This window comes from Apodemus sylvaticus, chromosome 9 (genome assembly GCF_947179515.1).
Source record: "Apodemus sylvaticus chromosome 9, mApoSyl1.1, whole genome shotgun sequence".
In the NCBI taxonomy this organism is placed as follows: Eukaryota; Metazoa; Chordata; class Mammalia; order Rodentia; family Muridae; genus Apodemus; species Apodemus sylvaticus.
In genome coordinates, this window is record NC_067480.1 from 71154064 (window position 1) to 71169205 (window position 15142).

General features: G+C 37.8%; 1 protein-coding gene across 1 annotated transcript in view; it reads right to left on the reverse strand.

Moving 5' to 3' along the window:
• Positions 1-708: 708 nt before the first annotated feature.
• LOC127691931 (vomeronasal type-2 receptor 116-like) overlaps positions 709-15142 on the reverse strand; it is a 30152-nt gene continuing 15718 nt past the window's right edge. Inside the window, exon 6 of the mRNA XM_052191841.1 lies at positions 709-1613. Coding sequence (XP_052047801.1) covers positions 709-1613 — 905 coding nt within the window. The remainder of the gene's footprint in view (positions 1614-15142) is intronic.

The following is a 15142-nucleotide window of genomic DNA, read 5'->3' on the forward strand; positions in this document are numbered from 1 at the left end:
AGGAACCACCAGACTGATTTCTAGAGTAATTGTGTATATATATATATATATATATATATATATATATATATATATATATATATGTATATACATATATATATATATAAAATGTGAGTATTTTGTTATACATTCTGTAATACACTCAATTTATTTCTGAAACTACAAAAACGTCTAGGTATGTTATTAAACATCTAATGTTTGAGTCTTTTATAGGTGATCTTGCAATGTTCAATACTTTTGCTTCAAATTTCCAAGTGCCACTTGTTTAACAAAATTACACAAATGACTCATGAGTCTGCAGTCATTCCAGTTCTACAGGAGAATTTCATTATTAACCAGGTATAAATGCTTTTTTAAACAGTATGTTGTAGAAAATATTTTCAGAATGTATGCATCTTTAATTTTCATTCAGCATTCAACAATAATCAATATTCATCTTTCCACTATTTCTCCCAAAGAGACTCAAGATTGATTTTGATCACATCCTTAACATTTATTTTAAAAATGCAACTTATGGTCTACCCAGAAACAAATCCCAAATATAAATTAATTGATAGATTGTGTATATAAAATTTTACATTAACTTTAAATTTAATTGTATATAGAAATAAATAGCATATTGAAATGTACTATTTGTAGATTAGAGTAGTGAACTGTTGTCATCAGGCTTTGTAGTAGTATTATACATGTGATTGAAACTCTAAGATGTCAGTCATGAGTTTTACTCTTTTTCTTTTGTATAACATTTCTATCTGGCCTTAACACAATAATATAGCACTTGGGGATAAAGATGCAACCCAGAAGCCCTGTACTCGAGGCCAAGATGGAGAAGACCTCCACAGCCACCATGACCTTCCCTTTGGTGCTGTGGTAGACAGGGAGGAAGGTGACCCAAACACTGCAAAACACAAGCATGCTGAATGTCAGGAACTTGGCTTCATTGAAAGTGTCAGGCAGATTTCTTCCCAAGAAAGCCACAATGAAGCTTGCCAGAGCCAGACAGCCCAGGTATCCCAGCACACAGTAGAAGGCTATGATCGAGCCTTTGTTGCACATAATGATGATGTGGCCATGTTCAGAGTAAGCATCTTTCTCTACAAAGGGAGGATATAGTCCCAGCCAGAATCCACAGATCATTAGTTGAAAAAAGGAACAGATTGGAATGATAACCTTGGGTGTCCTAAATGACAGCAGCCATTTAACTCTTCTTCTTGGAACAGTAATGCTGAAGGCCAGAAGTACAGTAATTGTTTTGGCCAAGATTGTAGACACAGCCACTGTGAACAGAATCCCAAAAGTGATCTGCTGCAGGAGACATCTGGCTGTGCTAGGATGTCCAATGAAGAGCAATGAGCAGAGGAAACAAAGTGTGAGGGAAATGAGCAGGATGTAGCTGAGAGTGCAGTTATTAGCTTTCACAATGGGAGTGTATTGGTTTTTCACAAAGATCCATAGAACAAGAACTGACAATGCAGACAAACATAAGGCCACGCAAGCCAATACCATCCCTAATGGGTCTGCATAAGCCAGGAATGTCACGACCTTTGGGACGCAGTGATTTCTCTCTGTGTTGGCATATTGACCATCTGGACACTTCACACATTGTGATAGATCTGAGGTGGAACAAATTTTTCAGTGTTACTTGTTTTATTCTGTTATTCATGGAATCCTTAAATCAAATTTTCAGATGTGACCAAAAGTTGCTTTTTTGCTGCTGCACAGGTAATCTGTTGGATTGATGGACACCATGTACTGAAATCATTTTCCATTATGTGTATGTTGACGGGAGAGCCATTAAATACTCACCAGTAATGGAAGCGTGTTCTTGTTCTACATCCTCTCCAACATGAGCTGTTACATTCATTACTGAGCTTAGCTATTCCAACAGATGTAAAATGAAAGTTCAAAATAGTTTTCAATTACATTCTTTGATGACAAAGCATATTTAGGATTTCTGTGTTTTTCAGCCATTAGAAATTCCTCAAACTAGAATTCACTGTTTATATCAGTACTTTACTTTCCAACTTTATTTATCTATATGTTTAAGACACTTAGGCTATTTTCAACATTATTTTTCATTTATTTATTTATTTATTTATTTAAGAACTGTAGTCTTGTCTTCCAGTTCACATTCCTACCCCATACCCAGAGACAGCTTGACCCTCAGGATTTCTGACATCCCCAGGCTCAGAGGTGAGTCCCTCAACCCTGCCACAATATCTGGCATAACTGGAACCCCCAGAGAACAGAGGATTCAGGACCTCCTGCCCTGCCAGAGACACGCCTTCCTAAAAGTTGGCACCTGCACCTGGGTGCCACCTTTCCACCCCAATTCACACCCAGAACCAGCTTGACTCCCAAGAAGTTTTGGCAGCCTCAGGCTCACAGTTAAGTCCCCAATCCCAACCCCAATACTTGGCCTAACTGGGAACCACTCAGGGTGTCAGATCAGGCTCTCCAGACTACTTTCTGTACCCAGAGACAGCCTGACCAAAGGAGGCCCAACATAACCAGGCCCATAGGAGGGACAGACTCCATTCAGAGACAACAAGGACAGTTAATACCAGAGATAACTAGATGGCAAGAGTAAAGCACAAGAAAATAAGCATGAGAAACCAATGCTATGTAGCAATATAAGAATGCAGCTTTCCCACCACCGCAAGCCATGGATACTACAATATACCTGAGAAGCAAGAGTCTGATCTAAAATCCCATCACATGAAGAAGAGGGAGTATTTTAAGGAGGACAAAAATAACTCTCTTAAAGAAATACAGGAGAACACAGGTAGACAGGTAGAAGCCCTTGATTAGGAAGAACATACCCTTTAAAGAAATACAGGAAAACACAATCAAAAGGTGAAGTAATTGAACAAAACAATCCAGAATCTAAAAATGGAAATAGAAATAATAAAGAAACTACAAAAGGGAGAGAACCATGGCGATGGAAAACCTAGGAAAGAGAGCAGGAGTCACAGATGCAAGAATAAATAATGGAGTACAAGGGAAAATGAGAAAATCTGAGGAGAAGAAGGTATCATAGAAGACACTGACACATCAGTCAAAGACAATGCAAAATGAAAAAAGCTCCCAATCCCAACATCCAAGAAATCCAGGACCCAATGAAAAGACCAAACCTAAGAATAAGAGGTATAGAAGAGAGAGAAGATTCCCAACTCAAAGGGCCAGTAAAACTCTTCAACATAATTATGAAAGAAAACTTCCCTAACCTGAAGAGGTGCCCCTAAACATACATGAATGCTACAGAACATGAAATAGATTGGACCAGTAAAGAAATTCCTACCATCACATGATGATCAAAACACCAAATAAAGGAAGAAATTAAAGATTTTTTTTATAAATTTAGAAAAATGAAGACACAGCATACTCAAACTTATGGGACACAATGAAAACAGTGTTAAGAGGAAAACTAATAGTTCTGAATGCCTTCATAAAGGAATTGGAGGTATCCTCCTACACTAGCACATATGAAAGCTCTTGAACAAAAAGAGGCTGACCTTAGCCATTCCAACAGATATAAAATGAAAGTTCAAAATAGTTTTCAATTACATTTACTTGATGGCAATGAATATTTAGGATATCCTTACATGTTTTTCAGCCATTAGAAATTCCTCAAACTAGAATTCACTGTTTTTATCTGTACTTTATTTTCCAACCTTATTTATTTCTACTACTCTTTGGTGTCTTGAACAAAAAGACACCAAAGAGTAGTAGAAATGATGATATACTCAAACTTGGGGTTGAAATCAACCAGGGAGAAACAAAGAGAACATTACAAAGAATCAACAAGACTAGGAACTGGTTCTCTGAGAACACAACCAAGATAAATAAAACTGTAGCAGACCTAATTGGAGGGCACAGAGACAGTATCCAAATTAACAAAATCAGAAATGGAAAGGGAGATGTAACAACAGAAACTGAGGAAATAAATAATCATCAGATCCTACTACAAAAGCCTATACTCAATGAAACTGGAAAATCTAAATGAAATGGATGGTCAGTTTTAGATACCAGGCACAAAAGTTAAACCAGTATCACATAAATCGTCTAAACAGTTCCATAACACCTAAAAAAAAAAAAAAATAGAAGCAGTCATTAACAGTCTCCCCTCCCCCCCAAAAAGAGCCCAGTGCCAGGTTGTTAAAATGCAAAATTTTATCACATAGTCATAGAAAACCTAATACAAACACTTCTCAAACTATTCCATAAAATAGAAACAAAAGGAACACTACTTAATTCATTCCATCAAGTCACAGTTATGCTGATAACTAGACCACATGAAGACCCACAAATGAAACAAAACTTCAGATGAAATATCCTTATGACTGTTGATACAAAAATTCTCAATAAAACTCTCACAAACAGAATTCAAGATGCATCAAAACAATCATTCATTATGATCAAGTAGGCTTCATCCCATGGATGTATGGATGGTTCAGTATTCTGAAATCTATCAATGTAATCCAGTATAAAAGCAAACTCAAAGAAAAATTATTTCATTATATCCTAGAAGGGCATTTGACAAAATGGAACACCCCTTCATGTTAAATGTCTTAGAAAGATCAGGAATTGAAGTCATATGCATAAACATAATAAAGGCAATATACAGCAAATAGCCAAAATCAAATTAACTGGAGAGAATCGTGAAGCAATCCCACTAAAGTCATGAACAAGATAAAGGTACATGAACACTACCTATTTGTTCACTATAGCACTCAAAGTTTTAGCCAGAACAATTATAAAACAGAAGGAAGTGAAAGGGATACAAATTGGAAAGGAAGTAAAGATATCAATATTTGTGGCCAATGAGATAGTAGTATATATAAGCGATCCTAAAAGGCTCACCAGAGAATGCCTACAGCTGATAAACAACTTCAGCAATGTGACAGGATATAAAATTAACTCAATCAGTAGACTTAATATACTCAAAGTAACAGGCTAAGTAAGAAGTTAGGGAAACAACACCCTTCACAATATTCACAAATAATATAAAATATCTTGGTGTGACTCTAACCAAACAAGTGAGAGATCTGTATGACAAGAACTTCATGTCTCTGAAGAAAGATTTTAAAGAAGACCTCAAAAGATGGAAAGATCTCCCATGATCATGGATTGGCAGGATTAACATAGTGAAAATGGCCATCTTACCAAAAGCAATTTAAAGATTCAATACAATCCCTATCAAAATTCCAACTCAATTCTTCACAGAGATAGGAAAGTGCAATTCTCAAATTCATCTGATAAAGCAAAAAATTCAGGATAGCAAAACTCATTCTCTACAATGAAAGAATTTCTGAGAGAATCACCATCCCTGACCTCAATCTGTAATACAAAGTAGTGAAAAAAATCACATGGTATTGGTATAGGACACACATGTAGATCAGTGGGATAGTGTTGGGAACCAGAGAGCTTGGCTCAACACCCCCAGCTGAGCTGTTTGCACAGGTTTCTTGAGAGCAAAACATCCCGTGGCTTAGCTTGATTCCTGCCTTCCTGCCTGGTGTGGTACGGACTTCCCAGGTGCCTGACCTAAGACTATAATTGATTTTTCCTGTTCCCTTCCCTGGCCTCTAGTATATATATTGCTGATCTCTCAGTAAAGCTTTGGCATTCTCCTTGTAGAATGACCCATGTCTGTGTTTTTTGTTAATCCCCCAGGCCCGATACTCGGTACCGCGGCAGCGCGGGTGCTGTCAGGATAGAGGTGAAGACCATGAAATAAACCCACATACCTTGTTAACTTGGTCTTTGACAAAGAAACCTAAACCATTCGTTGGGAAAAAAAAAACCACAGTATTTTCAACAAATGGTGCTGCTTCAACTGGTTCTCAGACTCCTGGGCAACCAGGCACCACTGGGAACTGTGGAAGATCTGAGAATGGAGTGAAGATCCTGGGGCTGGATCCAGCCTTGGGCCAAAGGGGAAAGCAGGGAGAGCTCTTGCTGGATCCCTCAGGGATAGTCCTTGGCTTGCTGGTCACATCTTGGGGCACAGAGAGGCCTTCATTGGGAGACTAGATGGCTGGCTCTTTACGCAAAGGCCTTCACTATTGCTCCCCATGGAGGATCCAGATGAAAAGAGACAGTCCATGATTTGTGGGTTGGTTTATTTTTTTGTTTTGTGTTTTGTTTTTTGTTTGTTTGCTTTGATTTTTTTTTCGGTTTTTCAAGACAGGATTTCTCTGTGTAGCCCTGGCTGTCCTGGAACTTACTCTGTAGACCAGGCTGGCCTCAAACTCAGAAACCTGCCTGCCTCTGCCTCCCAAGTGCTAGGATTAAAGGTGTGCACCACCACGTCCCAGCACAGTTCATGTTTTTAAGGCATTTATTGTCATGGCAGAAAGTAGATGAGTAAAATTATACTGCACTTCACAAGGTGAATCTGAGGTTAAATATCTTTTGCAGGGAGGAGTGTCTGAGATGCAGAGCTAATTGGCTAAGTCCTCCAGGCCTTTAGGTAACTCATTGAAATGGATATTTGTCTTGAGACTGCTAGACCTGTGGTCATGTCCTCTACCTTTGGAGAGGTTTGGGAAATTGCCCTTGTGTGAAAGATGGCCACAAATCTATGGAGGGCTGCGGCCTTGTGTCAGGAAACTACTGTCCTAGAACCAGGCAAAATGCCTGGTGTCCCTTTCAGGGTCACTGGGGTTTCTTTTCTTTTCTTTTTCTTTTTTTTTAATTAGATATTTTCTTTATTTACATTTCAAATGTTATCCCCTTTCCTGGTTTACCCTCTAAAAACCCTTAGCTCAACCAGGAACCAGGCAGCCTTTCACAGTCCTACAGGTCAGAAGCAACTAATCAAATGTTTAATATCCTTAGCCATGAGAGAAATGTAATACATAATGACCCTGATATGACTCTACATATGAATTAGAATGGCTAAGATAAAACACTCAGGCAACAGCAGATGCTACTATCGGGGTTTGAAATGCTTGACCAAGGGACTAGCACTTTTTAGAGGTGTGTCCTTCTTGGAGTAGGTGTGTCACTGTGGGCATGGGCTAAAAGACCATCTTCCTAGCTGCATGGAAGTTAGTCTTCTATTAACAGACTTCAGATGAAGATGTAGAACTCTCATTCTGCCTGCACCATACCTGCCTGAATGCTACCATGCTCTTGCCTTGACAATAAAGGACTGAAACTGTGAACCTGTAAGTCACCTGAAATTAAATGTTGTCCTTATAAGAGTTGCCTTGATCATGGTGTCTGTTCACAGCAGTAAAACTCTAAGACAGCTGGCAAGGATGTGTAGAAAGAGAAACACTTCTATCTTCCTGGTGTGATTGCAAGCTTGTACAAGCACTTAGAAAATCAGTCTAGCAGTTCCTCGGAAAATAGGAAATAATTCTACATGAATACCAAGCTATATCATTATTGGGCAAAAGATGCTCCAACATATAACAATGACACATACATGATCCACTATGTTCATAGTAGCATTATTTATAAAGCCAGAAGCTTAAAACAATGCAGATGTCCTTCTACAGAAGAAGGGATACAGAAAATCTGGTACATTTATACAATGGAGTACTACTCGGTTATTAAAAGCAATGATTATATGATGTTTATAAGCAAATGATGGACCTATAAAATATCATCCTCAAAGATGTAACTCAGAAACAAAAGGATACACAGGGTATGTACTCACTGATAAGTGGACATTAGCCCAAAAGTTCACAATGTCTAGGATATAATTCACAGACCATATGAAGCTTAATAAGAAGAAAGACCAAGTGTTGATGAGTAAGTCCTACATAAAGGGGAACAAAATAAGCACAGGAATTAGATGGAGGGAGAGACCTTGGAGGGAGAAGTGGGAAGGGAAAGGGGGACTGGATCAGGTATGGGAAGAGATATCAGAGAAGTCCAGAGCATCAGGAAAAGGAATAGAAATATGCAGCAATGGGCAGTCAGGAACTGAGGAGAACCACTAGAAAGTCCCAGACATCAGGAAAGTGAGAGGATCCCAGGACCAATGGGGATGATACTAGCTGAAATATCCAACAAAGGGAAGTTAGAACCTGTAGAGATGATCACCAGAAGATGGCCTAGTTACACTTGAGGGATGGGCTACCCATCCATCAACCAATTTTTAACCCAGAATTGTTCCTGTCTAATGAAAGTACAAGGACAAAAAAATGGAGAAGAGACTGAAGGAAAGGCCAGTCAGGGACTGCCCCTCTTAGGGATCCATCCCATCAGCAGACACCAAAACCCCACACTATTGCTAACTCCAAAATGTGTGTGCTGACAGGAGCCTGGTATAGCTGTCTTCTGAGAGGCTCTGCTAGCACCTGAACAATACAGATGTAAATACCCGCAGGCAACCGTCTGACAGAGTCCAAAGACCCCAGTGGAAGAGTTAGGGGAAGGAATGAAGGAGCTAAAGGAGATTGCAACCCCACAGAATAAAACAACAATACCAACTAACCAGAACCTTCTGCCCCCTGACCCCCAAACTCCCAGGGACTAAACCACAAACCAAAGAGTATATGTGTAGGAATCTGGGATCCAGCTACATATGTAGCAGAGAATTACTTTAACTGGCATCAAGGGGAGGGGAGGCACATGGCCCTGTGGAGGCTTGATGCCCCAACATAGGTGCATGCTAATGTGGGGAGGCAGGAATGGGTGGGTCGGTGTAGGAACACCCTCATAGAGGCAAATAGGAGGGGGGAAGTGATGGGAGGTTTAAGGAGAGGAGACCAGGAAGGGGAAAAGATTTTAAATGTAAATACATAAAAGAGCAACAACAAAAACCTATAATCTCTTTTTCAACAGTTTATTTATTTATTGGTGTAACAATTATTTACTGTTATTTTAGGTGTACTGGAGTTTTGACTGCATATATGACTGCAGGTGCCAGATCCCATAAAACCTGAGCTACAAACAGCTGTGAGCTGCCATATGGGTGCCAGGAATTGAACCCAGGTCTTTTAGAAGAGCAGCTAGTGCTCTTACTTTCTGAATCATCTCTCCAGGCCCTCTACTTTTTTTATGCAAGACAGAATTTCTTTGAGGAGTTCTGGCTCTCCTGAATCTCTTTCTGCAGGCCACAATGGCCTTACAATCAAATATCTGCCTAAATGTTTCTCCCTATAACTGGTATTAAGTCATGTACCACCATCACCAGGATGGTTATTTGCTTTTTCAATATCTATTTTCTGGAGTTCTTTATATATTTTAGATATTAGCCTTCTACCAAGTGTGGAATTAGTAAAAATGTTTTCCATTCCATCCCATAGATGCTTCATTTTCTGATTGATGATGTAATTTCCCTTGCAAAAATGTTTTAGGCTTTTGTAATTCCGTATATTAATTATTGATCTTAGTGTTTATGCTATTTGTGTACTATTTAAAATGCTGTCTACTGTGTCTGTTTGTTTAATGCTACTCACTTTCTCTTGTATCAAGTTCAGTTTCCCTGCTTTTATATTGAGGTCTCTGACAGCCTTGTACTTGACTTTTGTGCATGGTGATGAATTTGGATCTATTTGTACTATTCTACATGTAGACAACCAGTTGAATGAGCAACATTTGTTGAATGATGATATAATTTTCCTATTGTGTATTTTTGTCTTATTATCAGGTGCCTGTACATGTGTAAATTTATGTCTGGGTCTTCAATTTGAATTTATCTATCAACATGTTTATCTTTATGCTAATACCATGCAGTTTATATTACTGTACCTATTTAGTACAGCATCAAATAAGTGCTGGTGATAACTCCAGACTTTCTTTATATCTTTGGGATTGTTTTCAGTTATTATGAGATGTTTTACTTGTTTTTCCTAATAAAGTGCGAATTGCCCTTTCACTGTCTTCATATAAACTGATAAGAATTTTGAGAGGGATTGCACTGAATTTGTAGCTTGCTTTTGGTAGGATGGTCATTGTATCTTAGATTTTTCCATTGTCTTATAATTTCCTTAATTTCTTTCTTGAAAAGCCTGAAGTTTTTAATCACACAAGTATTTCACTTGTTTGATAAATGTTATCTCAAAGTATTTTATACTTTTGTGAAGTGTGTTTCAATGACATTTTATTAATTTATGTACTCATTTTATATCACAATCACAACCTCCCTCTGTCCTCTTCTCTCAGTCTCACCCTTACAAAACCTTCCACCCATCAACCCCTCACCTTAACCTCAGAAACAGGGCACATCCCCGTGTTACCACCCTGCCCTGAGACATACAGTCCAAGGAGGACTAAGCACACCCTTTCCCACTGAAGCCCAACCAGGCAGTCCAGGCTGAGGAAGTGTATCCAATGGAGGCAACAGAGTCTGAGACAGGCCCTGCTCTAACTCTTAGGGAACCCATATGAAAAGAAAGCTTCAAATGTGCTACAAATGTGTCAATGGCCTAGTTTGAGCCTCTGCATGCTCTGTGATTGGTGGTTCCGTCTCTTTAAGCCACCATAGACCCAAGTTAGTGGATTCTATAGGCCTTCCACTGCCCATGACCCCTCTAGCTCACTCAATTCTATCTTCCACTCCTCAAGACTCCCTGAGATCTGACAAATATTTGGCACGTATCAGCTTCTTGGTTGAGCCTATCAGTATGCAGTTATGTTTGGTTCCTATATGCAAGCAAAGCAGATTATCACTAATAGTGACAGGGGTTGGATTTTTCCCATAGGATAGGTCTTAAGCTGGACTACTCATTGGTTGGCTGTTTCCTCAATCTCTGGTCTATCTTTATCCCTGCGCGTTTTGTAGGCAGGAATGTTTTTGAGTTGTAGGTTTTGTGAGTGGGTTGACGTTCCCTCACTCCACTGAAAGTCTTGCCTGGCTAATGAAGACTATTGTGAAGGGTGTTTCCATGATTTCTCTCTCAGTCCATTTGCTATTTGCAAATAGAAGGGGGGCCCTAGTTTTTTTTTGTTTGTTTTTTTGTTTTGTTTTTGTTTTTGTTTTTGTTTTTTTACTCAGTCTTTGTATCCAGCCACTTTGGTGAAAGTGTTTATTAGATGTATGGTTTTCTAGTGGAATTTTTGAGGTTAGTTAAGTGTAATATCATGTCATCTGCCAATAATGACACTTTGACTTCTTCCATTCCAATTTGAAGGTGATCCACCTGATGTCCACCTTTATATCTTTAACTAATGGTTTTTATATCTTTAACTATATTTTATATCTTTAACTAAATGTTCAATTGCTACATTGAATAGATATAAAAAGTGTGGCAAACCTTGTCTTGTTCCTTATTTTCATGGAATTACTTTGAATTTCTCTGCATTTAATTGAATTCTGGTTACAGGCTTGCATTAAATTGCTTTATATGTTTATATGTATTCCTTGTGTTCTAAGTTTCTAGAGTGATTTCACCTGAAGGAATGATGCATCTTATCAAAGGGGTTTGGTATCTAATGAGATAGTCATACATTTTTTCCTTTCATTTTATTTATATGTGGATTGGATTTACTGATTTTCCCACCCCTGCAACTCTAAGAAAAAGCCTACTTGACCGTGGTGAAATATCTTTTTTGAACTATTCTTGGATTCAGTTTGAAAGTATTTTGTTGAGTATTTGTGCTTCTATTTTCATACATGAAATTTGCCTATAATTCTATTTCTTGGTTGACTTATATTTATTGGTAATCAAGGCAACTGTGGACAAGCACAATGAATTAATGCAATTCATTTTGTTTATATTTTGTGGAATAATTTGAAGACTATTTGCATTAAGTCTTCTTTGAAATTTAGTAAAAGTTTTCTTTAAAATGGACTGGCATTTGGCTTCTGAATTTGGATGGGAGATTTTAATTATGACTTCTATTTTACTAGAGGCCATAGGTCTATTTAATTCTATCTGACCTTGATTTAATGTTGGTAACTGGTAGCTATTGAAAAATTATCCATTTTGTATGTGTGTGTGCATTTGCGCATGTGTGTGTATACTTCTGTTCTCTTGGTTTTAATGATGTAAGGCTATGCATTTATTGTGTTGTCATGTAAGCAGTTAACCTCCTCATTTTGTCTTTTCCCTTCTAGAACTTTCTGTTGGGCTGTATTTTCTAGATAAATTGTGTTGAGTTTTGTCATTAGCATGAAATATTCAACTTTCTCCATTATAATTATTTAAAACTTTGTTTGGTCTTGTAATCTGTACTGTCTAAGACTCTACAGCACTTCTGTCCAAACCTTCTTGGCATTTAGAATTTTGACTAAATCAGGTGACATTTTGATATGTGTAACTTAATATATTATTTATTCTTTTACCTTTGGAACCCTTAATAATGTTTTGTCCTGTATTTTCAGTGTTTGATTATCAAATAGTGAGAGGGCATTCTTTTCAGACCCAATTTATTTGCTGTTCTTTATGTGTCTTGTCCATTTATAGACATCTCCTCACTAAGGCTAGGATATATTTCTTCTATTTTTTAAAATATTTTCTCAGCCTTTGAGCTGGAATACTTCTTTTTCCTCTACACCTATAATTCTTAGGTGGTCTCTTCATAGTGTCTGAGATTCCTGGATATTTTTTGTCATGAATTTTTGTAGAGTTAATATTTTATTTGAAAGTTGTAACCATTTCTTCTATGATAATTGCTAGCTTCTATGATTAAGAGTCTGCACATAGGCTGAAAGACCCTACACCTGGCTAATTCTGATTGATAAATAAAGATGCCAGCGGCCAATAGCTGGGGAAAGAGGCCAAGTTTGGGTTTCCTGGATGAGAGATGAAGAGGAAGGAGAAAGAGAAAAGAAAGCTTCCATGGAAGAGTAAGAAAAACAGAAGAGAAGAAAGAATGGCTAGCATTGGCTGGAGCCAAGAGAATGTGGCCCAGAAGGCTGCCAAATTGGAGCTAAGGGTAGCCCAGATGAGACATAGTAAGTAACAACTTTGTTTACGGATAGGAGGTAGATTCTAATAGCATGGCAGGTAGGAAGTTTCCTAGGAATTGTGCTGCATAAGGCATATTAAAATATAAATGTTGTGGATGTGTGTGTTTTATCCAGGAACATAAAAGGTCAAAGGTGGGTTGCAACCCCACACCACATTGTATTAACTATTCTTTTACTAGATCCCTATATTCTATTCCATTTGTATAGAGATTGTATAGTTCCTTTAAAAAAATCCTAATTTTTTATGCCAAGAATTTCTTCAATTTCTCTCATCATCATTGCTTCCATTTTCAATTTCAGGCCTTGAACTCTTTGTTTCCTTCGACTCCTTTTTTTCCCCCTTTCATTTAGAGATTTATTATTTTCCTTCCATTGGTTGTTAGAGCTTTCCTGGCTTTCTTTGAGGAATTTATTTAACTCCCTTTAAGTACTGCTACCATTTACATATCGTTGGCTACAAGGTCTTTTTTTTTTTTTTCAGATATATTGAAATAACCAGGACTTGCTGTGTTTAGATAACTGGGCTCTGCTGGAGAAGTATTATCCTGGCTATTATGAATTTACACTGTCATCTAGGCATCTAGATTTGATGTGATCATAGGTCTGGGCATTGATTTCTGGGTTTGTTGGTTTCTGTTTCCTCTAAAATTTTTCAAAGAATATGATGCCTTTTTTCTGGCTTGCTTGGCTGGTATGTGCATGGGTAATGACTGCTTGTGGTGGAGGCTGGGTTAGAGGGAAGCCAGGAAGACATGGTCTGAAGGATCCACAGGACAATGGGGAGGTGAAGTATCCTGTTGCAACACTAAAGGTATCCATGAGAATTGAATCTCAGGTATGAGAAAATGGGAAAGTCCATGCCCAACAATATTTGGCCTCCTGTCAGGGTTCTTGATTGCATTTTTATTGTGTTTAGATGACTTTGAGCAATCATAATTCTTTGACTCCATTGAGTCCTTCCATTCGTCAAATCTTGTCTTTATAAAGTGTCTCTTCTTGTTCTTCTTGGTCTTGGTCTTGGTCTTGGTCTTGGTCTTCTTCTTCTTCTTCTTCTTCTTCTTCTTCTTCTTCATTGTCGTCATCGTCATCTTCTATATTTTTCTCGAGGTATATGAGCATGTGGAACTACAGATTTAAAGTGTAATATATATCCTAGTTGTGATGTTGTATACTCAGCATTTCATTTTATCATATACTTAACAAATAGAAGTAATTTATAAACTTACAATACTCCACTAAATATCAAAACTAATTTGTTAGCTTGGGTTAAAAATTTATGTGAAATTTAAAAGTGAAGAATTATAATTTGTACCATTCCATTCTATAGATAACTAAACTATATTTGTTGGCAATAACGACCGTACTCAGCCCACTAAACCTTCCATATGGATAGGCACCTTTTCTGCATCATATGTTAATCTACCCACATCTTTCTTAACCCTATATTGAACATGTTGGGGAAATGTCTACAGGTATGAAGTACAACATTCACATAAACTCATAATATCAGGTTCAAATCCTCACTCCTCAGTGATCTTGAGATAAAAAGAAAAGATTTACCCAGATTACCATTTTCCACATATTTGTTGCAGCCTACTAAGACTATACTATGTACACATTTCTATATAAAACTCTTCCTAACTCACCAGTGAACTAGTGGGCAACAGAAAATACAACCTGCTCTTGGATAGTGTATTCTTTGATACTATGGTAAGATATGGTTTGGAGTACAAAATCCATGTCACTTTAGTTGAATGTAGTATCTCTGAGAATGCTGCTTTCAACATAAGGATTCTTGTGAGGAATGAAGATATAGAAGACTCAATAGCCAATCTCAACTGAATGCATCAGTCAAAGAGAATATTACACATAGATATGCATGCTAGTATGAGTAAAATTCCCCAAGAGATATAACACAAGAAGGCATACTTCTTCAAACATGGAGAATAGTCCAGGCAGTACCTGTATGATGACTGAAAATACTTGGTTTAGAGAATAGGGATTGGCCAGTGAGGCAGATTAGTTAAGAAAACTTTATAGTAAAATTTTGAAGACAATAGTCCCAACTACAAATATCCCAGTAGAAAGCAAGCAGTCACAGCACACATCTGTACTCTCAACAGTGGTGTGGCAGAAAATGTCAACCTCATCTGCCGTGAACACCATTTGTATCTAGGTCATACTTTTGGTTGCAACTACTGAGATTGCTGCTCCCATTCTTAGAAGACATCAGAATTAAAACTGTGTAGACTTGTCATATGAAAT